The sequence below is a fragment of the Panthera leo genome, chromosome D2, assembly GCF_018350215.1.
Source record: "Panthera leo isolate Ple1 chromosome D2, P.leo_Ple1_pat1.1, whole genome shotgun sequence".
Classification (NCBI taxonomy): Eukaryota; Metazoa; Chordata; class Mammalia; order Carnivora; family Felidae; genus Panthera; species Panthera leo.
In genome coordinates, this window is record NC_056689.1 from 81,788,884 (window position 1) to 81,815,315 (window position 26,432).

General features: G+C 48.5%; 1 protein-coding gene across 3 annotated transcripts in view; it reads left to right on the top strand.

The window, feature by feature from the left end:
* Positions 1-26,432, top strand: part of DOCK1 (dedicator of cytokinesis 1) — a 521,064-nt gene that overhangs the window by 128,764 nt on the left and 365,868 nt on the right. For all 3 annotated transcript variants that reach the window (XM_042909101.1, XM_042909102.1, XM_042909103.1), the window contains exon 23: positions 6,558-6,666. In XM_042909101.1, coding sequence (XP_042765035.1) covers positions 6,558-6,666 — 109 coding nt within the window. The remainder of the gene's footprint in view (positions 1-6,557; positions 6,667-26,432) is intronic.

Sequence of the window (26,432 nt, forward strand, 5' to 3'; positions counted from 1 at the left end):
TAATCAGCATGACATCGAGTCAGGGGTTTGGTGATGCTCATTTCCTTCCCAAACACACTGCTGACTTTCCTTCTCATTTAGAGATTAGGAATCAAAAGGAACGTGCATTGATAATCAGTGTGTTTCTGCTATTGTAGTAAGTGCCGTAATCTTGTACAGAATAATGCAGCTGGAAAAGATTGGGGTCACCCAAGCGAACCTTTGGCAAAGTTAGTTCCTTCTCTTAATCTCTTTCAATCTCCAACTACAAATGGCATGATATCTTAGAACCATGGCCCATCAGTGTTGAATCTGATCAGTCTTCCTAGAGGTTAGAGATATGATTGGCTTTGTGTTACAGGAAAGCCTAGCTTCACGTGGCTTCACCAGATGAGCTTTACTTCTCCCTAACTCCATACACAACATCTAGCCCGGAGGAAGATTCCGGAACTCATGCACTTGTTCCCTGGTTTCCCCATGTCCTTGGCTCCGTTTGCCTTTCTGCTCTACCATACTTAGAGTCTGTCTCTTTGTCCTGTGGTCCTGAGGTGGCTCCTGCCCCTCCTGGCATCAGACCTGCATTCTAAACAGCAGACAGGGGAAGGTGTGGCATAAACAGCCCCCTCGGTACTCTCCCTTTTAAAGAACTTTCCCACTCCCTACAGAGTGCCACGTGCTTTCATCTGAGTGGCCAGAACTATGTCACATGACCACCCTAGGTGCAAGGGAGGTTGGAAAAGACTTTTATTTCTTTTCTAAGTGTCTTTATTTATTTGGAGGGTGGGAGAAGAGGCAGAGAGAGAGGGAGAGAGAATCCCAAGCAAGCTCCTCACCTCCAGCACAGAGCCCGATGCGGGCTCCAAGTCATGAACCGTGAGATCGTGACCTGAGCCGAAACCAAGAGTCACGCACTTGACTAGCGGAGCCACCCAGGTGTGCCTGGAATAGATTTTCAGATGGAGTTATTGATGCTTTCCACAAAATCAGGGTTGTTTTAGTGCAGGAGTAAGGGAGAAGTGTATATCGGATAGGTGATTAACATTCTCTTCCTCCCGCTTTTAACCTGAATTGCTGTTGCCTGACAGCTCAGAACGCCCCTAACTTACTCTGAGTTACTGAGTTCTACTTAATTAGGCCCCTGAGAGCTGTTCTCCCTTTGAGTTTGGGGGTCAGTCTCAGAGACTCCTGTCACTAGTACCTCCTTGGCTTTAAATCTCCGGAGCCCTGCATGACGCGCAGATGTGATTACTGTCTCTGCACAAGTGGAGCGAAATGCTCAGCAGATCCTTGCCTGTGACCCGGGGGAGGGTTTTCGGTTCGATATCCTTAGGAGTGCCTTTGTTTTGGCGCTTGGCAGCGCGGTATTGGCATTGACCGTGATCCCTCTGCCGGCCTTTGTCCTGGAGTGGCCCCAGCAGGGGGCCAGGCCTGATCCCAAAGGCGTTTCTTTGCTTGGATGACTTGTTTGTGAAGAGCTGGGACTGTTCAGGACAAAAGAGCAGAGAGGTCGCAAGGCGAGCAGCGGCAGTTGCCAAAAGGCCGTGAGACTTTCTAAGGCTCCCAAGGCCCTTGTCTGGGCATTCCGGACCTCATCCGAATACTGTAGCTAACACGAAGGTTTTGACGACGAGGTCCTTCCCTCCTGCCTTCCCTCCTCTGCCTTCCCTCCTCTGCCTTTTCCTCCTCCCTCCTGTAAGTACCTAATGGGCTTTGGAGCCCTGACCGTACCCCTGAGGGCAGAGAGCAACAATATGTTGCTTTCAAAACTTAGAACCCGGTTGTAGCCACATTATGTAGATAAGATCAGGTTCCTGAGATTCAAACCTGTAGTCTCAAACTGCTGAGAACTCAGACTCTGTGGGAAGGAACAAGGTCCCGGTCTTCAAACCGTGGACCGCGGGACTAAGGACTTGAGGAGGGTCTCGCTCTCCCCACCCCCACCCCCATTACCCCACCGTACCTTTCAGGAGGCCTTCATATTCCTGTTTTGTACAGGCCGCTTAAAGAGAAAGCAGTCCCGTGTCCTACGCAGATACCGGGAGCATGTGCTGCGTGACGAGATGCGAGCAGCTCTCTGGTGTGGTGTTTTCAGAGCCGGGGGAGCAAGCAAGCCAGGGTTCCCATTTTCTTACCTGCACCACGTTTGTTACCTTGGGAGAAAGACAGTTGTGCTCACAGCTGGAGACGACGAGAGCGTTTTTCTCTTTGCAGGTGGAATAAACGTTAGGGGTCCTTTATTTTTCTCCTACTTTCAAAACGGTCGGCTGTGTTTTCGGGGATTGTCCTACGTTTGCAAAATTCCCGGCTAATTGATAGTCATTATTCTTCCAAAGAACAAAGAGGTGAAACTTTGGAGAGGAAGATACAGAAGACTATCCCGCTACCTTTCTCACTGTGTGAATCTGTGCTTTTTCTGTTCTGTTGAGAAAGCTCGTTTTGTTTTGAAGTGAGAACAGCCGTTTTAAAACTCTGGCCCGAAGACATTTGGTTCAGAACCCACAGAAGGATTCCTGACAGCCAGGGGCACTTCTCCGCTGGTTTTTGTTTGTCTGTGTTTTCTGTGTGGGTGGATCACATTAACTAGGAAGCCAGAAAACAGACACATCCTGCATCAGATCTTCTGAAGCAAATTACTAAAGCTCGTTATTGCTGTGTTCCTCTTCTGTCTTTCCGGTGCTTTGTGGCGGCTCTGCCTGTCATCTGGTGTTAGCTTTGTGAATAATGAGTTATTGATCATGAATAAGTTGTTGCCTCTCTGTCATTCTGTTCTCATTTCCTGGGTCACAAAAATAGAATGTAGTTAATAGACAACAATTTTGTCATTCCTTGATAACGAATACTTATACAACGTATAAATAGAGCAAGGAATGATCACTAGGTCTAACTCTATTTTCTGCTTATCTACTGATAGCCCTCTGAGTTCTTTCCTCTCACCCCTTCCTCCACCTCAAGGCGGGTCATACAAGGGACTCTTCTTGGTTTATTTCATAAAACACAGAGGTGAGACTCTAGAGGCCTCCCTTTCACTACAGAAAGATGCATCAGTGGGATTGCTGTAAAATACTAACCGTTTCGGTGTTTTAAACATCTTGAGTGGAAGCAGAGAAACTAATACTTAAGTTTTCACCAGAGGGATTCCTGGTAGAATTTTAAATATAATAGAGACTCATTAATTATACCTTCCAGATTTTGAAGCTGTGTTATTGGGGGCATACAGATACAGAATTGTAATCTCTCTCCTGTGGATTTACGGGCACAACCTGCTTTATTGCACTTTGCAGATACTGTGAGTTTTATAAATCGAAGGTTTGCGGCAACCCTGTGTTAGGCAAGTGTATTGGTGCCATTTTCCTAAAAGCATTTGCTCACTTCATATCTGTGTCACATTTTGTTAATTGTTGCAATATTTCAAACTTTTCATTATTATTATATTTGTTATGGTGTTATAAATGGCTGAAACCCCAGATGATCATTAACATTTTTAACAATATTCAAAAAGAATTTTTTTTAATGTTTTTATTTGTTTTTGAGAGAGAGAGAGACAGAGCATGAGCAGGGGAGGGGCAGAGAGAGAGGGAGACACAGAATCCGAAGCAGGCTCCGGGCTCTGAGCTGTCAGCACAGGGCCCCACGTGGGGCTTGAACTCACAGACCGTGAGATCATGACCTGAGCCGAAGTCGGACGCTTAACCGACTGAGCCACCCAGGTGCCCCGACAATATTTTTTAAATTAAGGTATGCGCATTTATTTAAGGTATGATGCTGTCGCACATTTAACAGACTGCACTGTAGTGTAAACCTATTTTTCATATGCACTGGGAAACCAAAAACTTAGCTTTGAGTCTCTTTATTTTATTTTATTTTATTGTGGTGGTCTGGAAACTGAGCCTGTAGTGTCTTTGAGGTGTAACTGTATCCCTTAATAAATATGAAAACATTCCCTTTATCTTTTGGTTAATATTTATTTGCATGGAATATCTACCTTGCCTCCCTCTTTTTTTTTTTTTTTTTTTTACTTTTAACCTTTCTGTGTCCTTATATTTAAGGTCTGTGTCTTGCACACAACACATAGCTATAGCTTTATTTCTTATAGTATGAAAATCCTTTTAACTGAGTAGGTAATTTATTTACATATGTTGTAATTGAGTAATATGTTGGGTGTATATTTACTGTCTTTTTGTTAACTTTCTCTTTTATCCATCTGTTTTATTATTATTTTTTAAGTTTATTTGTTTTGCAAGAGAGATGAGTGGGGGAGGGGCAGAGAGAGAGGGAGACAGGGAATCCCAAGCAGGCACTGCACTAACAGCATGGAGCCTGATGTGGGGCTTGAACTCATGAAACCATGAGATCATGACCTGAACTGAAATCAAGAGTCAGATGCTTAACTGAGCCACCAGACCCCCCTCTTTTACCCACCTGTTTATGTTCTTCAATTACATATATATTAGACCCCCTTATTATACCCTACAATCTCTAGTATGCTTTTCTATATTTTGTCTCTGTGCTTATTTTCATGTTGAGCATCTTCCATTTCACTAATTCTGCCTTTTACTTTGTCTAATCTCAATTAAACCCATATAATGAATTCTTAATTTTGGATATTCTATTTTTAATTTCAAAGTTTTCATTTGATTCTTTGCTATAGATTAATTTCTGTACTAAACTTTCCCATCTTACCTTCTGTTTTCTCATCTCTCTATTTTTCATATTTCCATCTTTTTACTTTCTTCATTTTTTGTTTTAAAATATGATAATTATATTTGTGTTGACATTTTGCTAGCTAACTGCAATACATATTTTTTAGGTTTATTTATTTTAAGAGAGTGAGCGAGCGAGCACGAGCAGGGAAGGGGCCAGAGAGAATCTCAAACGGGCTCTGTGCTGTGGAGTGTACAGCCCGACATGGGCCTCGATCTCATGAACCGTGAGATCATGACCTGAGCTGAAATCAAGGGTTGGACACTTAATCAACTGAGACACCCAGGTGTCCTGCTAATTGCAATATCTTGACTCCCTGTGGTTCTGTTTCTGTTGTCTTCTTCCCTTTTTTTTTTTTTTTTTTAATTTGGCCATGTGATCTGTTCTTTTGCTATGTTTAGTTAAGCTTTATTTTAATGTAGCTCAGGATAATGTGCTCTTCTTCCAGACATGATTCCTCCTTTCCCTCTGTAGGCAGAGACAGTGGGAATGACCTTGTACTCTACACATGCTGTACGGGGTCAAGGCTGTGTGTAGCCTTGGTAAATCCTCTGTCTCCCTTTGCTTCTGGTTCTTCAGGGTTTTCGGCTGAGAGTCTGCTGGGACATCTGGGACCCTGCCCCCTGGCATTTTCTAGGTCGTTGTCATTCATTGTCTTTGGAGGCTAATAAAAACTCTACAGAGGTTTTCGGTGTGGTTTTTAGTCTTCTGCCCCATGCAGCTCTAGGAATTGGCAGATGTCCTGTGGACGAGAGTGACTGCACGCCTGAAGCCTCCCCAAGTGTTTGTACTACTCTCTAAAACGTTGCCGTGTTGTTTGGTGGTGTTACCGCTAGCAGAAGTTCACGACTCTATACTTTTGTTTGTTTGCCGTACACCGTTTAAACAAACTCCTATTGAATAAAATCCTTTGCAAAACCGATACACCAGGTTGCAGTTTCCCATTTTAGACAGAATTTGTTGCTTTCCAGTGGAACTCATTTAAATATAAGATTACCTCTAGGGTAATTAATTATCACTTAGTTTACAAAATTTCCCTTTGTACTCAAGTTTTCAGGTATGGTCTACTTTTAATTAGGCAGAAAACTAGTCTATGTTAAGAAAACATCTGCATGGTGACATTTTAAAATGCAGATGCGTTGCTTTTTAGTAACACAGCAATTTGAAGTCACTGCTAATCAATGATGTATAGATGAAGCTTATTTATTATTAGTAACGTGTATTTGCATACATGTAGCCAATGTACGTCTTTATTATCCATTTATTGAATATACTCCACCTCCTGAACATTTTCCCATTACCAGTTCTGAGATGAACGAATTTGTGTAGTAGTGTCATCACTCTGAAATAAAGTAATTTTGAATTTACTATCGTAATGCCATTTGCAAATGGTTACGAGATCGGGTTAAATTCAGGAAATTAAATTTATGTTAATTATGGGACATTGTGGGTTTATAAAACACTGGCAGGAAACGCACCGACATATTACTGGTGTCCTCTCTGTAGGGTAGAATTAAAGCGGAATTTCTCTCTTCCTCCTTCCTCTGTTCCTTCCTCTCTCTTTCTCTCCTTCCCTCCCTATCCGTACATTTCTGTGTGTTTCAGATTGAGAAGATGTCTTACGTTACACTGAAAAAAAAGCAATAAACGGTGTGGTTAAAAACCAGCTCGCTCAGCGTGGAGACTTGCCTCCCTAGCTGGGTCTTGCAGACGAACCCCGTTTCCGAACTGCTTCCTGTGTTCCCCGGGTGTGGAGGACGTTCCTCCCTTTCTCCCCTGCCGCTCAGGCAGCACCCGTCGAGGCTGTTGGGGCAGGAGCGGACCGTGGGGAGGCCCGGTCTGCCAGGCCCCACAGACTTGTGTGTGCTCCTTTGCAGACTGTACGAAGACAAAGGAGAGGCAGACTTCATGGAGTCCCTGCTACAGCTCTTCCGATCCATCAGCGACATGATGAGGGGCGAGTCGGACCAGACCGTCCGGGTGAAGGTAGGCCCTCGTGTGCAGGAGGACCGGCCGTCCTCAGGGGGCACCGTTAGCCGCAGGGCTCCCGGGTGGGGCGAGAGCGGCTCCTGTCCCTCCTGCAAAGCGTGAACGGGAGTAACGGCCCAGGGGTGGCATCTGTCGTGCGCGTAATCCTGCTCCCTGGGCGTTAACATTTTTTTTTTTCCTTCTTCTTTCGAGGCTGTTAAATACTGTCATTGCTCTCTCTCTGCCCCTCGGCAAGGAGATGTTCTCAATTTCCTTTATGGAAATATGGGGATGCTGAAGAGAGTCATGTTTGCGTGTCACTTGTCAGGATATCTTGGGGGCCAGGAAGAGGTTGTAGATGTCCCAGGCCTCAGTCGGACCGCAAGCCTTGCTGTGGGAATGGGGATACGTCTTCGCCCTACAGCGTGTCTTTTGCTTGCATAGAAGAGTGAGGAATCCCGCGGTCCCAGGTCCCAGGGACCTCACCGACCACCTTTAATTACTTGCTCTCACCTTGTTGCCCTTTGGAAGAAAGATGCCTTCACCTCTGGTCTGCAGGACGCTTCTGGTGTGGAGGTGCCGGGAGGCAGAGCACAGGGAGGGTCCGTGGAGGAGCCTCAGGGCCCGCACACTCTTGGGCTCCCCTGTTCTGGCAGTTTCCGTGGGGCTGACCTACTGCAGAAGGAGGTGTGGTTTGCAGTTTGCTGCCCAGGCCGATTCCTTCAGAGAACAAGAATCTTCTGGATTAACTCGTGTTTTAGAAAGTGACTTCCCTACTTTGAAGTTTACCATTGAGCCTGGAACAAAGGCGTATGTGCGTCAGATGTGTGTCGCGGGTGCTGTGACCACGGGCACCGGCGCAGCTCGACGTGGATAGAGCCACAGTGGGCCTGTGATCTCAGACGGGGTGCAGCTCTCTGGCCACGCCGTTGGATTCTTCCATGTAATTTCTTGATCTTTATGTGAATTTGGTATAAAAAGACTAGTGATCTATAGGGAAAGCAATGTGGTGGGTATTTTGAAGTTTTTGGTGAACTATTTTGGCAACTTGATCTTGCCTAAAGCTTCCTTATTGTTCCAGGGTTAAAATTAGCCATGTGTTCAGTACATTTACTACTACATCCTGTGGCATTTCAGAAAAACAGGTGCGGCTGGCATAAGAATAGATAAAAATTGCAGAAGTTTGAGCCCAGAAGTAATTTTAGATTCTAAATGTACTCTTACATTATTAAATTTGATTGGGCTTGACTTTTGTCTTCCCACCTCCCTCTATGTCAAGTTATTTAGTGACTGGAGTCTTGCAAGACCTTCCTATGGTGGGTGTTTTATTTTAAGACAGGAGCGAAGTCAGTGATGTTCATGCATGGATTCCGCCTTTCCATCTGCGAGACCGGCGACCGAGCTTTATTTGCAGCGTTGACTCCCTCACTGCTAATTTTGTACCTTGTGTTTTTGCACATTAGGTGCTCTCTCTGCATGTGAGATTTAAAGACTTCCATCCCAGGACCCTGGTTTTTGCATTGTTCTGGCTCTTTAGGTTTTGCTCTGTGGAAATGGAAGTACAGTTGTGAATCACGTTCTGTAGAGAGGATATGAAGAAGACTATGGCGTTTCGTAAGGGTTACATGTTGTCTCCCAAAGGGTGGCCCTTGGTGGCCGTTTCGATTTTTGAGATGGTCTGTGTGCCCTCATCTATGACTGAGAAGACCACATGTTCTCGTGCCTTCCTGGCATCATGGGCGGTAAGCTGACGGGATTGGAGGCTGGGGTGGGGGGCGGGCTGCTTTGTCCGCTGGAGCCTGCACCCTGCAGTCACCGTCTCAGAGCTACAGCTGCCCCCCCTCCCCCATCCCCCTTGCAGATTGTAGACTCAGCCCCAGCATTTATGCCTCAAGGAAGAAAGTGTAAAGAAGAGGTTGGGGAGGGGTACGCCTGAGTGGCTCAGGTGGTTAAGCGTCCGACTTCGGCTCAGGTCATGATCTCACAGTCTGTGGGTTCGAGCCCCGCGTCGGGCTCTGTGCGGACAGCTCAGAGCCTGGAGACTGCTTCGGATTCTGTGTCTCCTTCTCTCTCTGCCCCTCTCCCGCTCGCACTCTGCCTCTCTCTCTCAAAAATAAATAAACATTAAAAAGATTAAAAAAAAATAGGAGTTTGGGGAAATAAGTAGCTGCCGGATAAATGTGGCATCAGATGTTGTCAACATTCCTGGCTTCCATTTGACTCCAGGACAGACTTTTCACTAGGGACGTTTCACGTACGCAAGCACACGCACAAATTCGAGAATGCTGGGGTATGTTTTGTGTAGTGGGAGAGGCCACTACAGCCAACGTGTGGACTGAACGTCATTCACTTCTCTGCCAGGTGGCCTTGGTTGTCCCCACTTCTAGGTCCTGCTCTGGGGCACCCATGTGTTTCTGAAGACAGACTCACCTTTGTGCTGCTTTGCTGTCCTTCAGTTAATGCCCCGAACCTTAGGGCTGCTCCCAGGTCCTGAAAAAAATTTTATTACGGTAGTTAACATACCGATGTATGACCTTAACAACTTATTTATTTATTTAGAGAGAGCACGCGTGCATGCACGAGTGGGGAAGGGGAGGGGCAGAGAGAGGGAGAGAGAATCTCTTCTTCTTCTTCTTTTTTTTTTTTTAAAGTTATTTATTTTGAGAGAGTGAGCACGCGGGAGGGGCAGAGAGAGAGAGAGAATCCTAAACAGGCAGCACAGAGCCTGACACGGGGCTTGAACTCACCAACCATGAGATCACGACCCGAGCCGAAACCAAGAGTCGGAGGCTTAACCGACTGAGCCACCCAGGTGCCCCCAGAATCTCAAGCAGTCGCTGCACCGGGCAAAGATCCCGAGGTAGGACTCACGTCTCCCAACCCTGAGATCGTGACCGGAGCCAAAGTTAAGAGTCAGATGCTTAACCACCTGGGCCACCAGGCGCCCGCCATCTTAACCGCTGTCAAGGGTTCGGCTGTGTGGCACTAAGTGCGTTCTCACGGTGGTGGACCCACTGCCACCGTCCGTCTCCAGAACTTCATTCTTCTCCCCACGGAGGAGCTCTGTCCCCGGTAAAGCGTGACTCTTGTTCTTTCCCTGCCCCAGCTCCTGGCACCCACCATCCCATGTTCTGTCTCTAGAAACGTTTCTAGTCTAAGTTCCTCACGCACGTGGAGTCACACAGCATTCGTCCCTCCGTGACCGGCTTGTTTCGCCCGGGTAACGTCTTCGGGGTTCATCCTCGGTGTAGCGGCTGTCGGAATTTCCTTCCTTTTTGAGGCGGAATGGTATTCTCTTGACTGTGTATCCGTTTTTGTTTATTTATGCGTCTGCCGGTGGACGCTTGGGTTGTTTACACCTTTGGGCCATGGCGAATAACGCTCTGAACGTCAGTTTACAAATAACTGTTCAAGTCCCTGCTCTCCCTTGTTTCGGGTATGTATCACATGTGGAAATGCTCGGTCGTATGGTAATACTATGTGTAAGTTTCTGAGGAATTACCATATGCTTTTCCATAGCAACTGTACCATTTTACTAAAAAAAAAAAAAAAAAAAATTGAAATTTGCAATTCCTCAGTGAATTTACCTTGGCGACTATTTGTGGCACCCTCTCAAGCTTGAGGCTCGTCCTCACCCCCCTGCCACCACCTCTGTTCAGCAAGTGGCGCCTGTCTGTCTGCTCTGCTGTGAATCCGCCAGGATCTGTCCGGCATCACCTTTCCTTTCTCGCTTGCCATCCTGCTACCTGAAAGTAACTTACCTGTGCAGGTCTCCCCGCCCCCCCCTGCCCCTGGGGTTCTGATCAGTCCCTTACCCTTCCTCTCAGTCTAGAATGTTCTGCGTGTATATCAGATGGCCCCTTTCACCTTGTCTATAATCATGGCCAGACATTCTCAACACTCAGCAGGTGCTGGTGGGATCCTTGTCTGCCATCATGCTGCCCTCTTTTTTCTGTCCCACGAGAGGGTCCTTGTGTCCATTGCCATGGCCCTCTGGTCCTGCTCTTTGCTCTCCCCTGCGTGATCGTGGTCTGCCTCTCTCCCGAGTATGACCCAGTGGCCCTCAGATGCGGCCTCGCCTAGCCTGACATGGCCATTCTCTTCCACGGCCTTGTCTTCCCTCTGCCCACCTTTGCTCTGGTAGCACAGATCTGTGTTCGTTCATGTCCTCAGCTTTTCTTGATAAATTTGTGCAGAAAGCGTCTTAACTCCCTACACCCTCAGTGCGGCACCTGCCCTGTCTTGTTTCCTGACTGTATTTCAGTGTTTTCCTAAAACTCACATCTGGCGACAGCCTTGTTTTTCTCAGAAAGCCGTGATGCTTTCCAGCTGCCCGGAGAAATGGGTCAGCTTCCAGTTTCCGCCATTCAGAAATCTCCATAGCCGATCCCGCCAGCCCTCCTAGCCTTTAATTCTTAGAGACACAAGTAGAGTCCCTCCCCTAGAGAACATCAAACATCTGGACGTTGGGAAATCTCCCCGAATTAATTCCGGTGATTGATGGAATCTTGAGCTCCACGTGCTGGAATTGCCACAGCTGACATTCATCGATCGCTTTCTGTTCTAAGTGCTTGACATGGATCCTCTTATTAGACGTCTATGGTTATACTATTAAATAGGTACTACCATTGATTTCAGGTTTCAGAGACGGTAACTAACTTGCCCAAGGCCACATGGCTAGTGTGAGGAGCAGTGATGGCTTAAGTCTGGCTTGTCTGGTTCCAAGAGCCACACTTCTCTTTTTTTTCCATTAAAAAATTTTTTTTTTAATGTTTATTTATTTTTCAGAGAGAGAGAGAGAGAGAGAACGAGAGAGAACACGAGCAGGGGAGAGGCAGAGAGAGACAGAGACACAGAATTCAAAGCAGGCTCCAGGCTCCAAGCCATTAGCACAGAGCCCGACGCGGGGCTCGAACCCACAAACCGCGAGATCATGACTGGAGCCAAAGTTGGATGCTCAACCGACTGAGCCACCCAGGCGCCCCCCTTTTTTTTAATGTTTGTTTATTTTTGAGAGTGGGGGGAGGGGCAGAGAGATGGAGACAGAGGCTCCGGCGTGGGCTCTGCACTGACAGCAGAGAGAACCTGACGCGGGGCTTGAACTCATGAACCGTGAGATCATGACCTGAGCCGAAGTCGGATGCTCAACGGACTGAGCCACCCAGGTGCCCCTCAAGAGCCACACTTTTCTATTCAGCTCCCCAGGAGGACACTGCTAAGCGCCGGCCGTCCAGTGATTTTCAGAAACAGGGCCCATGCCTGCCATCCGCAGCAGTGGACAACAGCTCTGTGAGGCTTTGAGACTATAAAGGCATGAACAGCATTTCTGGTGGGCCTTTCCATCCTAGTGGACACATGCTATGGTCACTCGTGAAGCAATTAAAAATACTTTGACTGCGTGCCCCCAAATGGGTGTGTCTGCAGGGGAGTAAAGGGAGTTTGATGGGGCTGGTCATGAAGGCTTCTTGGAGGACCGAATCTCGGGCTTGGACCCCCTTTGTTGGCGGTGGGTGGTTCTCTTTCTCGACCCCTCGTGGATTGCGGTGCTGGACTTGGGGCGGTGGGGCCTTGCAGTCAGAGTGAGCACAGGAATTGCTGCTTTCCCTGAATTCCAAAAATATTACTAACATATTAGCTGTGTGGGATGATCCTAGAAAAGAATATCCTGCCTCCTCAGCATAGTCTGCTTGTGTGTCTGTGGCTGCGAATTCCAGAACTTTCTCTAGAGGGGAACTTTGACCGTGATCCACAGTAAGAAATAGATATTGGGGGTATGTGTGTCTGAAGCTGAAAAATGTTTCATGAAAAGGTTCTTGCCCTTATCCTATGTGCTTCCCTCTGGCATTTTCTATTCTTGTCTGGTACCCTTTAGTCTGTTCTGAATTAATGTATTTCTCTAAAAAAACCCACAAATACACAAAAACCAAATTGCTCGTTGACAAGCACTCAGTTCTTTTCCTGAATGGCTCGCACGTCTCACCCCACATTTGAAAAATGCTGCTTCTCACCATTCTTTAGGTTTCTTCTGGTGTTCCTTCTCTTCGGTTTAGCATGAGAATATGATTCCTTTTCTGTGTGTCTCCCATTGTCTCACAAAGCTGGAGGCCCCCGCGGCCCAGCAACTTTGCCTCATGGTGTGTGGTTTGGAGGGGGGTGAAGAGTAATTGAATTTGAGGCCCCCAAGCTGAGGTTGGCTCACGGATGTGGGGGCTTTGTCTTCCTTCCCGGGGCTCCCCCTTGGTACAGGCTTCCTTTTAACCATTCACAGTGTCGTTTCTGTCTGGCCGCTTCTGGAAGGGATTGTGTTGGGAATAAGTTGCGCCGTGATAGCGGTAAATGCCATTTTGGGTGAGTTTTGTCCTCTGAGAAGCTGTTTCATTTCCTTAAAAACCATATCCTGGCTTGAAATGAGCAGCACTCACTTGCCGTATGGCTAATCGAAAAATCTTCCTTATCAGAAGATTTTGTTGCTTTTTGTCCATTTCTTTAGTTTTAATGTTGATTTATTTATTGAGAGAGAGAGAGAGAGAGCGCGCATGAGCAGGGGGAGGGGCAGAGAGAGAGAGAATCCCAAGCAGGCCCCACACTGTCAGCACAGAGCCCGACATGGGGCTCGATCTCACAAACTGCAAGGTCATGACCTGAGCCTAAATCAAGAGCTGGACACTTAACTGACTGAACCACATGGTGCTCTGCTTTTTTTCTGTTTCTAAGCTCGCATCTGGGGTCCACACTGCCTGCCACAGATTTGGAAGTTTAGGAAAACGATCGCACGGTATTAGCGATGATGACAAATAAGGATCCGAAGTCATAGGGCTCCCTTGCGGGTGAGGAGACAAGGCTCACAGGTGACTCTTGACCTACCAGGGGCCTCGTTTACAGAAATTGCTGCTGCCCGCTCTGCCCCTGCCTCCAGAGCCCTCCTGTTTTGTGCTTCTTGTGCTGTGTTCGAGATTGCGGAAGGATGTGAAGTCTTAACGGTTCTCTTAAGCCATGCGGGTGTTTATTGTGTCCTTGGCCTCAGTTATAAATGTAACTGTGATCTTGTTAGAAAAATGGAACATGCCAAAACGTTGATTAAGAAAAATAAGACTCGTTTATCATTCGCCTCCCATAGATTAATTACACCGTTCGTGGTTTTGTTTTTATGATGGCGCGCTTTTTCTCCGTGGCATCATCAGATATATATGAGGATATGTGGTATATATGATCTGTATATACGTGTATATTCATGTGTATGTATATATACGTGTATATACATGTACTTTTACAACTTTTATTTTGTTCCATGTATATTTCCCTGTATCCTGTAGTGCTTTTCAAGAACATTTTTTTTTTTAATGTAATTAATTGTCAAATTGGCTAACATACAGTGTGCACAGTGTGCTCGTGACCTCACGGTTACGTCATAACTTAAGGACTCGGTTTTCCGTGTTTGGGAACTGAGATTGATCCTAGCTCTCGTCTCCAATTACGGTGGTTTAGGAAGCCTCTGAGGCCGGCGCTCTCTGGGCCGCAAAGCCCTTGTTCCCCCTGGTTTGCTGGGAGGCAGCCAGATTTCCACATGCTGCCGAGTCCTGTGAAAGCCGTCCCCAGAGCTGTGCGGACGCGCCCCCAGATTACGAGTGTGTGCGCCTCTGGTCTGCATGGTTGTGTTCATTGAGATTCCACCTTACTGCCCACCTGGTGGGGCCCAGCCTCTCAGGTTCAGAGTTGTGTGGCTGAAGAGCCATTCCATCCTGAGAAGTTACCTGCTCCCGTGGCGTCTGTCTCTTGGTCGTGGGTTAGTGGCCGCGTCGGGCAAGGAGGTGAGAGCTGTGTCGTCCTCCTCCTTTGCCCTGGACGGTTCTGGGTCCGGAGGGAACCAGCCAGGGAGATGAGGCTGGAGATGGGGCACCAACTACAAACAGTTAAACGGTTTCTTGCTCTGTTTTGAGGTTGAGGGGCGGTCGCGGATCGTGTTGACTAATCCCATCGATGCATGTTAGGACTTCGCTTGTCTGTCTCTCATCACCCGTGTGGACACGGAGGGGGTGGTTTGAATGGCCACCTTCCAGGTCATGTTGGGGGAAACCCTGTTGAACCAGAACACCCGCCACTGAGGGTCTGAGGCTCAGGGGAAGCCGGCATGAAGGGAAGAGCTGGACCTGATTGAGAATCAGTGACAGGCAAGCCTTCCAGAGTGTTCTCCTGCTGACCCGAGAGGAGAGGGAGGGCCCAGACGCAGGAGCTGCAGGGACAAGCCACGGCTGGAAGCAGCGTCAGCCTCCTAGGGCTGATGTACCAACGTGCTGCGAACGTGGCCTCTTAATAAGAACCTTATTCTCTCAAAGCTCCTCCTGGTGCTTGTCTGAGGCTGGGCAGCTGTCACGGAGTATTCTAGACTGGTTTCCCCCTGACGGGGTGGAGAGAAGATTTCTCTCCGGTGATTCTTACCAGGGCACTAATCCCGTCACGAGGCTCCACCCTTATGGCCACATCTCATCTCAACCACCTCCCCGAAGTCCCAGCTCCTGATACCATTGCACTGGGGCGCAAGGTTTAGACATATGAATGTGGGGCAGGGCGGGGGGACACAAACACTCAGACATAACAGTGCTCTAAGAGAGAGTCTGAGGTGTGCCCTTCTCCCAGCTCTTCGGTGGCTGGCAGTCGTCGTCAGTCCCTGGCTTCTAGACCCATCCCCCCCGTCTCTTGTTTCCCTCTTCACACCATGTTCCCCTATGTGTCTGAGGTTTTGAGTCTCTTTTCTTCTTCTAGGGACACCAGGCCTCTTGAATTTAGGGCCTACCCTATTTCTGCATGACCTTGTGTTAACTTGAGTCTGTCTGCAAAGACTGTTTCTAAGATAAGGTCACTTTCACAGGTACTGGGGGTGAAGATTGGAACAGATCTTCTTCTGGGACACAGTTCAACCTACAGTGGCGGTCCGTGTGGACTCCACGTGGGTGAGGAAGGGCCGGGGCGGGGCGGCGGGGTGGGGCAGGGCACCTGGCGTCAGGAGCCCAGACCTCAGTGTGCGCCCACACATCACCTGGAGGTCTTGTTGAAAGGCAGATTCTCACTCGCTAATTCTGGGGAGGGGACCCAAGATTTCTCATGTCTCATCGGTGCCCACTTAATGCTGATGGTCTTGATCCCTGGGTTAACACCTGGAATTGGAAGTGGCCAGGGCTCACCTAGTGTCGAGAACGTTCTGGCTGCTGGGTCAGCACCAGCAGGAGGGAGGAGGGCATGGGGGTCCAGGCTCGGGCAGCTTTCTCTTCAGGGCTGGCTCCACCCGGGCTCCCAGCCCCCAGATGCCCGATGTTCTGGGCTATTCCGATTTCCCAAGTTTTCCTGATAATGCAGAAGACGAGACACTTGTAAGTGAAGTCATGACTCACATCAACAGAGAAGAAATAGGCAAAACAGAACCACAGGAAGGTGAAGAAAATAGTTTATGACTTGCGCTTAGTAAGCCTTTAGCTCCAAGTGCTTCCGATTTCCTCACACAGCTTTCTGGCCTGTGGTTTCCAGACTCTGCAGAGACTTCCACAGTCTGGCTGAGGGATTTGAACGTATCAGACCCCACGCTTCCAGCTTCTACCAGACTGATAGTGTGGAGAGCAGTTGCCCAGCCCTGGGCTTCTGGATCTCTCTTCTGGCCACAGTGCCTTTCGGGGGGGCTCCACAGTCCTCTTGGCTGCTGCCCCAGGATGCTTGAGGTACTACCCATGTGCTCAAGACGTGAAATGAAGCTGCCTGTCTGGATAGGCTTGCTGCCTTGACCGCCTCCCCCCGCCCACTGGAACCATGCAGCCCGCCGCGGCAGTGGCAGAAATGAACGTCCTTGCTGTCGCCGTTCTCCTCCAGGAAGCCAACCGTCTGTGTTGGTTTTCCACCGGTTAGGGTGCTTGGGCATGAGTATTTTTACGGTCCATCATAGATACCATTCGGTTTACTGCTTCTTTATCATTCCATCACAAGCACCTTTCCATATCAGTGAGCAGTCATAATTGTAATTGTGATGGCTGTGTGCCTGTTCAGAACGTGCCCCTGAATTGATGTGCATTCATTTACTTAATCAAGTGATTTTTCATCATATTAATTTTTTCCATTGTTGAATATTACGAGTTTGCTTTTTGCATTTTAAGCCTGCAGTGAATGATTTCATTGATTAGTTGGTGGCATTTGTCTTTTTACAATTTCGTGGTAGGTTTCCTTCGTGCAGATTATCCCCATGTTCGTACCTGGGTCAGAAGACAAGGCTTTAATTTGGGATTGCAGAGGAGCGCCTGGGTGGCTCAGTCGATTAAGCGTCCGGCTTCGGCTCAGGTCGTGATCTCACGATTCGTGTGTTCAAGCCCTGCATCTGGCTCTGTGCTGACAGCTCGGAGCCTGGAGGCTGCTTCGGATTCTGTGTCTCCCTCTCTCTCAGCTCCTCTTCCGCTCACACTCTCCCTCTCTCTATCAAAAATAAACAAACCTTAAAAAAAATTTAATTTTGGATTGCAGAATTCCAGGTGTTTCCCAGCCATCTCCGCTGTCCTGCCCTCTGTCATGATGCTCACTGGGGGAAAGAACTCCTTTGAATTTGTGGCTCTCGTGATTTCCTTCTCTCTGCCCCTGACCTTGGCCTTCAAACGTCTCTCCCCTGAGCTCCCCTCCCACATGTGTGCCCTCTGCCTCTGGTCCCCCCACCCTCCACCAATGGGCAAGGTGTCATCCAGCCCTCCTCCCTCCATCACGGTTGGGGTTTATTCAGCGTTCCTAGGAGTGTGAGCAGGCCTCATATACAGGTTTATGGCTTGCACCTCATCCTTCATTTGTTTGGTCATTCATTTTTATTATTTATTTATTTGTTTATTCACTTATTTTAGAGAGAGAGTGTGTGAGTTGGGTAAGGGACAGAGAGAGAGAGAATCTTTAAAAAAATTTTTTTTATTGTTTATTTATTTTTGAGAGAGGGAGAGAGTGAGTGAGTGAGGGGCAGAGAGAGGGAGACACAGAATCCGAAGCAGGCTCCAGGCTCTGAGCTGTCAGCACAGAGACCAACGTGGGGCTCGAACTCTTGAACCTTGAGATCGTGACCTGAGCTGAAGTCAGATGCTTAACCGACTGAGCCACTCAGGCGCCCCGAGAGAGATGATCTTAAGTAGGCTCCATAGTCAGTGTGGAGCCTGACGCGGGGCTTAATCCCACAACCCTGGGATCATGACCTGAGCTGAAATCAAGAGCCAGACAGACGCTCAACCAAGGGAACCACCCAGGCACCCCAGGGTCATTTACTTTTAAAATGCGTTGAATATGTTCATTCTGTGTGCCAGGCATTGGGTACAAATAACATCGGAGTGGCTTTAATTCTCATGGTGATTGCATTTAAGAGGGAGCTGGAAATTAACCCAATAACTAAACCCATCCATATATAGTTATAGATTATAATACTTGATTTGAAGCACATCAAAGACCTAATTCCCTAATTTTAGGTTATAATGAGTCCTTTTAAGGAAATGTAAGGGATAGGATGACCAGGTATATCGGGGGGTGTGGGGGATTGGAAGTGGTTTGGGGGTTCGAGGAAGGTTCCAAGGAGGAGCTGGTTAAAGGAGGTGGGAGAGTTCCAGGTCGAGGCAGCAGACAGGAAGGTGTGTGTTGCTCTCATGAAATTCGAGATGATCCGTGGCCGTGGCTGGACAGAGCGGCGAGGAGAAGGTCAGGACTGCAGGGAGAGAATGGTAGGGTGCACCTGGACGCCTGTGCACCTCTTAAGGATCCAGAAAGCCACCCGGTCAAGTTATTTGGGAAGGGCCCGGTGAGGTCAGACTTGGCTTTTCAGTGGGTCACTTGGGCTGCTGCCTGCAGGATAAATTAGAGCAGCTGAGAGAGGAGATAGCGGGGTGAAAGGCTGTCACGGAATCCAGGTGACAGACCGCGGTGCTGGGGCCCGAGCACAGTTCTCCAGCTAGGCACTATGGACGACATTCGGGGCCGAAAACTCTTGGTCCCGGGTGGCCGTCTTGTCCAATGTAAGACGTGTAGCAGCATCCCCAGCATCTACGCACGGGATACCTGCCCCAGCGTGGACAACCAGCCGCGTCTCCAGCCAGCTCCTGGGGTTGGGAGGGCAAAGTTACCCCTGGGTGAGAGCCGTGTGGCTGCAGTCCTGGTGAAGAGGTTGGAGTAGCAAACGGAGACGTGCCAGTACAGTCTGCAGGCTGTGGTGGGAGACCTGATGTGCGAGGTGAGGACGAGGAAGGGAGGTGTCATCGTCGCCTACCAAATCTTTGGCCCAAGCCCGTGCGTGATGGAGAGGCGTGAAGCAGCAGGTAGAGGCTGTGGAGTGTGTGGGCTTTGGGGGCGGGGTTCTCCCGAGACCCTGCTGGGAAGTTACCGCTTTCCGGGAATTGCTGTGTTCGCGACTCTGCTCCCTCCGTCATGGGAAGCCCGGCTCTGTGCAGCCGTCGTGTGCTGATACGTCCTCATTTACTTCCCGTGGCGTGTTCTGGATGTCCTCTGCATGTGCGTCCACCTGCTGTTTCCGGCTGCACTGCTGTCTTTCAGGTCTGGCTTCTCCTATCCTTTCCTCTTTGGACAGCATCCTGTTTCTACCCGTCGTCCGGTGTCTGCTCAGCAGTGCTATTGGTCCTTCGGCTGTGGGCATTTGTGCAGATGCAGGGCCCGTCGCTGCCGGATGCTTGGTTCCGTAACACCGTGGACGGAAATACAGAGCCCAGACTCCCATATGGTTTGGAGAGAGTTCGTCTGCTGCTTCTGTCCAGCCGGATCGTGGAGCGTGAAATAACCCTAATCCCTCATATGCGTGTGGCGCTCTTACGTGTCAAATCCTTTGGATACACGCCGTCTCTGATCCTCCTCGCGGACACCGTGGTGTCCATTAGAAGTAATCTTGGAAAGTCTCTCTAAAGGGATGGGCGGAGAACATAATCATGTAGAAAGTCCGCATTTTGATGGCTGCATTGTTGACGGAAACGTTTACATCCCACATCCACTGGTTCTTCTCCGGGATCTCTCAGTTTCCGCTGTCCTGTGGGGCCCCTTTCCAGCTTGCGCGCAACTGACTTGTGGAACGGTATTTCTAAATGCATTTGCTGTAGGTTTTTGTAGATTCGTTTCTGTATTTTGTGTTTCTGTGGAGCAAGGCCTCTTTTGATGGCAGATCGCATCAGTCTCAAACAGGAGATAAATACATGGGAAGATACTCCAGCGGATGGAAAAAAGGACTCAATAATGTGAAGATGTCAGTGCTTCCCAACTTGAGGGATAGATTCAAAATCTCCGTACATGTCTCTACGGGTATTGACAGCCGATTGTGAAGTTGGTGTGGAAAGCCCAGTGTGGAGGGGGAAGCCAGGCAGGACGCTACAGGAAGACGCCAGGTCTTACTGTAAAGCTGCAGTAATCTCGTTGCATGCGCCCAACTCCGATTCGGTCGAGGAGGCAGGAAGAGAATTGATTCATGGAGCTAGGGCGTCCGAGGCATTAGACAGGCGTGACCATGACCAGGGCTTGGAAGATACCCTCCTCGGCTCAGTCGTCTGTCTCTCTCTGTTCGAGGGGAGAATGGCCTCCAGTAGCCAGAGGCTTGTATTTTCTTACTCTTTATATTCCTAGAGGACACAGGGGGACCGTTTCTCTTTTCGTGTGCGTAACAGCCCTCAGAATGAACCCTCGTCAACCTTTTTGGTGTACAAGAGTGACCATCCCTGAAAGGGAATGACGTGGGGGGCGTTGGAAAGAGAGAGCACAGCTTTGTGGTGCAGAGAGTGTGGAGAGAGAGCCAGAAGGAGGGCCCGCGTAACGTTTGTTAGCGTAGCTGAAGCCGCTGCCCGTTCGTGACCTTGGGACATGGTCCCTGCGGCACGTTTCTGGACTCGTCTGCTGGCTGATGGAAAGGGGTGGTTAAAGTCTTCATTTAGGATTGGTGTTCCAGCCGGCATGCCACCTAGCCCAAGCTGAGGCCCAAGAAGAAACCAGACCTTAAGTAGGCCCAGGAAGAATCATACTGAGGAACGTGCCGGCAGGTACTGTCGCATAAGCAAGTGTGAAAAAGGACTATGTCCTGCGTGCACTTAAAAGAATCCTCAGGTCTATTATAGAGAATAATGAAAAATTTCATTAAAACCATTGTACAGAACTTTATGGCAGAATAAATTATTTTTGTGCACGTACTGATGGAATCACGGACTTTCCGTGGAGCCAGATTTCAAAAGCATCCACGTAGTTAACTCTGGGGAATCGGAGAGCTGGGGAGTGGGAAAGTCACATCCCGAGTTTTCTCAGTAATGTGTCTATGAACCGAGTGGTCCTGTGAGGGAGGGTCAGCCTGTAGTTCTCCATCCCTCACCCGTTGCTTTTCCCGTGACATCCTGAGTCAGATAACAAGTTTGTACATTACACCGGCTTTATTTAGAATCCTGCGCCAGGCAGTATAATTTTGATGAGAAGCTGAGCAGTATTATTCTCTATGAACTGTGAATGTGACACTTTTATAATTCAAGCGGAATTATTTTTCCCTTGGGAAATCCTATGCATCCAATATGGTACATTGAATTAGGGAAGAGGTAAAGGGGGAACAAAGCTATAAAAGGTGTATCTTATTAAAACAAAGCAGGTTTTATTCTTGCCTGTGTAACCTTTAGACACAGTGATTGATTCTTAGTCAGGCACTAATTTTGTTTTTAGCATAAATTGTCTTCTCTCCAGTTGTAACGACTGAGGAAGAACGAGGTCCTCATCGTCTGGTTGGGTCAAAACAACACAAAAGCGGGATTAAATTGCGAAGAGGGTATTTTCATAGCACTTCAGACCATTGTGACCTTCTGCATTCTGCGTGGTCAGCACTCAAGGTGAAACGCCCAGTTGCTGCATCTGAGAAAAGAGGTGTCGGCCAAGTCCTCTCGTTGTTTTCCTTGTAAAGAAAAGGATCAAGGATCCTTGTAAAGGATCAAGAAAATACTCTCGCTCCTGCCGTTTGTCAGTCCGGTCTTCTTGCGATAGTTCCCGGGTGGGCCACCACACTTGATAGGGTGCCCTCGGTGCATCCTTCCGCGGGGAGGCTCCGTGCATCTGTTCCCCCGGAAGACACCTTGCTGATTTACACGGTCTACGGGGTGGCCCGTTCTCCTTTCTGCTGCCGTAGTTTTTCCAGGTCCACACAGTGGACGTGATGGCACACGGCTGGTTCAGCAGCACGGAGGTTTGCTCCAGGTTGCACGATTCCTTGACCTTTCCCCCTTGCGTGTATCTTAGTATGTGTCAGCCACTTAGCGCCCCATCCTCCCGCTGCAGCCACAGGTACCCTCGGAGCGGTTGGTGGCCTTGTGTGGCAGTGAGCTGGGTGGGTGCCGAGTGTTCTTTGTCATTTCTTATTAAAACTGGGCCTGAGCCAGCAAAAACTGGGGGAGGACTGTTTTCAAGTGAGACTTCCATTTCTTTATTTTGAGTGCTTCTCAAAGACAGGTGACAGAAAAGAATAAAGTACAGTTAAAAAAAGCCCACGTAAATCTACCACTCAGAGATTACTTTCTGTCAGCCCGTGGGTTATGAGCGATGCTGTATGGATTGTATGTGTGTTTTTACGTATTTATTTGTAACATTTTTCTTAAATGTTTATTTATTTTTTTGAGTGAGACAGCGTGAGCGGGGAAGGAACAGAGAGAGAGGGAGACACAGAATCGGAAGCAGGCTCCAGGCTCTGAGCTGTCGGCACAGAGCCCGACGTGGGGCTCGAACTCACGGACCGCGAGATCGTGACCTGAGCTGAAGTCAGATACTTAACCCACTGAGCCGCCCCAGGCACCCCTCTATGTGTTTTAAAAGGAGCCAGTGATAAATACATGGCAGGTGTTGTCCTGTCCTCGGTTTCCCCATACCATGTGTGTGACCGTCTTTCCATGTGCATAGGTAATGGCTTCTTACTGACACAGAGAAACTTGCTGTTGGGTGAAATCAGCATCCCATGAGATGATAAGTTGAGAGCTCCTTGACATCCAAAAGCTCAACCAAACCAATCAGCAGAGATACATTAAGGAGAGACAACCAGAAAGCAGGGGTCATGGTGTCAGCCTCAGTGGGAACGTTGGAATTCAAGACCTAAGGCAGAGTCCCTCCTGATGGTGTGGGGAGGGGTCTGCAGGGTGTGTGGACGGCGACTCTGAAGCATCCCCGGCTCTTCTTACTGCTCCAGTCCTGCAGAGTCCTTTCCATTCCTCCTTGTTGTCCTCTTCTGCCCTGGGATGGACCTATGTCTTGGGTCTTCTCCAGCCAAGCCGGGCTCTCTTCTGGGCTGGGCTCAGCTTCCCCTTTGCCCTCTACCCACGAGCCAGCTTCCTTATCTTCTTCCAGGGCCTGCTGCTTTATTAGTTCTTCCAGCTGGCACTTCCGAAGCTGGATTCCTCCCCCTTGTTTCTGTTTGCGCACAGAACTTGAGCGGTGTCTCTGGTACTTTCCTCCTGGCCTTCTGAAGGCAGGCAGGTGCCCGAAGCCTGTGTGTTCACAGTACGTAGGGACCTGCTGCTTCTGTGGGAGTGGCCAGAAGGATTCTTCTTGAATTAAAAAAAAAAAAAAAAAAAAAGTAGTAACTTAAACTTTGTGCAGTTTGGCTGATGTTTATTAAAAATTTTTTTTTTAATATTTATTTATTTTTGAAGGAGAGAGAGAGGCAGAGTGTGAATGGGGGAGGGGCAGAGAGAGAGGGAGACACAGAATCTGAAGCAGGCTCCAGGCTCTGAGCTGTTGGCACAGAGCCCGACGTGGGGCTCGAACTCACGAACCGTGAGATCATGACCTGAGCCCAAGTCCGATGCTTAACTGACTGAGCCACCCAGGTGCCCCTGGCTGATGTTTATTAAGTTCCTTCCAAGATATCAAGCATAAGTGCTTGCCCAGGTCTGCTTTAGATAATGAAATCTTTGTGGATGTTATTGTCAAGTTTAGCATTTTAATATACCTGTGCTTAACATGTATGCAGAAATAATGTGGATTGGAATCCTTGACTTTATAGCGTGTTATGTGTCCATTTGGTACAGGCTGTGGAGTCGTACTGGCCCGAGGCCATTAGGAATACACAGAGGAAGGCATAGCCTTCTGTCTGCAGGAGAGGAAACCAGGCATTTGGTCCCCAAAATAGATACCAGATGAGTTGTTACATCATGACATCTTGGAGCATCCACGTGCGAGACTTCAGGCAAGATGAGGACCCCCAGAAGGTGGCTGGTGGACTGAAATCATTCGATAAGGGTCGGTGGGAGCAGGGAGGCCTGGCTTTGAGCTCTGAGAGGTGGGAGGGAGCTGAGATGGGGCCCATTCCAGGGAGGGGGCAAAGGGAGGGGAGAATGGGCACAGCAGGAGGAAAGAAAAGGAGAGGGTGAGGGTGGCAGGAATCCATTGGTTTTTTAGAAGACAGGAACCCAGGGGCTGGAGTAGAGACTCGCATGAGGAGCAGGAAGCGTGAGGTGGGGGCGGTTCTGGTCCCACCCCGTGTCCTCGGAGCCGAGAAGGGGAACACGATGTGTTCCAATAATCAGATACAATATCTGAGATCCTGAACTGACTCACTGAGAATTGACATATGGGTTTATTTTTAAAAATTTTTTTTAAGCTTTTATTTATTTGAGAGAGAGAGAAGGGCAGAGAGAGGGAGACACAGAATCCGAAGCAGGCTCCAGGCTCCGAGCTGTCAGCGTCCAGAGCCCGATTGGGGCTCAAACTCATGAACCGCGAGATCATGACCTGAGCCGGAGTCGGACGCCCAACCGACTGAGCCACCCAGGCGCCCCTTAGTTTTTTAATCTAAAATTACATTTTCAGAAAAGGACAGCATCTCCCAGGAAAGAACTAGGGGGAAAAAAATGGACTTTTCCCCCGGGGATCTCTCAGTATGAAAATTACATGAGTTCTTAGAAATTTTATCTTGTGATGTTCCTTATTAGTTCTTTTATTTTTATCATGGGATAACTTTTTTCATTTACATTTTAAGTAAAATATGTTTTTAATTGAAAAAAGTTTTCCTGGAATCTGGCGGGCCGCCTTTTGGAGTTTTGTGGCTGTCGTCAGGAGCCCCTTCCTGGGGCTCATGGCTGGTGGGTGCCCTGTCAGGGATTCCTGAGGATCTGTCCCCAGGATGCCACTTGGGAGATTGGTGGGGCTGACACCTGTTGTCGCGCAGGGCCCCGTGGTCAGCTGCAGGGGTGTTAACACATAAAGGTGACGTGCTGCGTGTGAGAAAGGAATTTGTAGAAAAGAGTGATCATTTTCCGGGTTTGTCCATCATTTTCGATAGAGGATGTGATGTGTCCTGAGTCATTGTCTGACATGAAGACGACTCCCGTCTCCTGCATTGTTTCTTGCCTTCCCTTCCCATGTGGGGTTCTCACTGCTCTTTAACCTGCCCTGTGGGCTTTCCAGCTCTCCGTATGCACCAACTCCTTCCACCATGCCAACCTTCCTTCTCGGCAGGGCGGAAGGAGCAGTGGATCAGGGCATGGGAGACACTGGGCAAACAACCCCTTCCTCAGTGTATCATCTGGAAAATGTGTGCAGGCTGTGTTTTTGCGGGGTGAAGATTTTTGTTTGAGAGAGCATGAGCAGGGGAGGGGTGGGGGGGGGCAAGGATCTGAAGCGGGTTGTAAGCTGACAGCAGCGAGCCCGATGTGGGACTCGAACTCACGAACCGTGAGATCATGACCTGAGCCAAAGTCAGACGCTTAGCCAACTAAGCCACCCAGGTACCCCGGGACGTGAAGATTTTGATTGCTTCTGACATGCTACAGTCACCTGCTTTCAGCGTGCTAGTGTTTGCATGAAGCGTTGCTTTCCTACTTTATTTTCAGCGTTTCATCATTCTTTCGTTTGAAGACAGCAAATCGTAAGCAGCATATCGTTGCTGTTTTTCCTGAGCTGACGACCTTCCTCTTTTACTGGGAGTATTTAATCTACTTACTTTAAAAAGTTTTGTTTAAGATCCCTGTCTCAAAAAGCTGAATTTTAAATTGAGGTAGAATTTATAGACATTGCAATGCACAAATGGGATGCGTGTGGCTTACTCAGTTTTATCAGATGCTTACATCAGGCACCCACACCCCCATCAAAGTGTAGATCGTGCCCCTTGCCCGTCCCTGGGCGTTGGGTTGTGGGGTACCCCTCTTCTGTTCTTCTGTCTGGAATCTGAGTCTCTGAATCCCAGTTCCTTCAGACAGAAACTTTCCACTCCCCTGAGTTTTCTTATTCCCACCTGTGAAATAAAGGAAAGGGTTAGGCTGTGTTCTGAGGTTCCCTCTGCATTTACGCTCTGTGATCTACTCTCTAGAAATGAAACGGTCACCTCTTTAAAATAGATAATGAACAGCAAAGGAAACTTTGCATAGGCTGAAAAGGACAAAATGCCATCATTTGCTTGCATTGGGAAGTAATTTTTTTTAAAGTGTGCGCAGAGGGGCGCCTGGGTGGCTCAGTTGGTTAAGCGTCTGATGTTGGCTCAGATCATGATCTTGCGGTTCGTGGGTTTGAGCCCTGTGTCGGCCTCTGTGCTGGCAGCTCAGAGCCTGGAGCCTGCTTCGGATTCTGTGTCGCTGTCTTTCTCTGCCCCTCCCCGTGCCACCCTCTGTCTCTCTTTCTCTTTCCAAAATAAATAAACATAAAAAAAAATTTAAAGTGTGCACAGAGACAGATTCTTTTTAATGTTTATTTTTGAGAGAGAGAGAGAGAGAGAGAATGAGAGGGGAAGGGGCAGAGAGAGGGGGACAGAGGATCTGAAGCAGGCTGTGTGCTGACAGCAGAGAGCC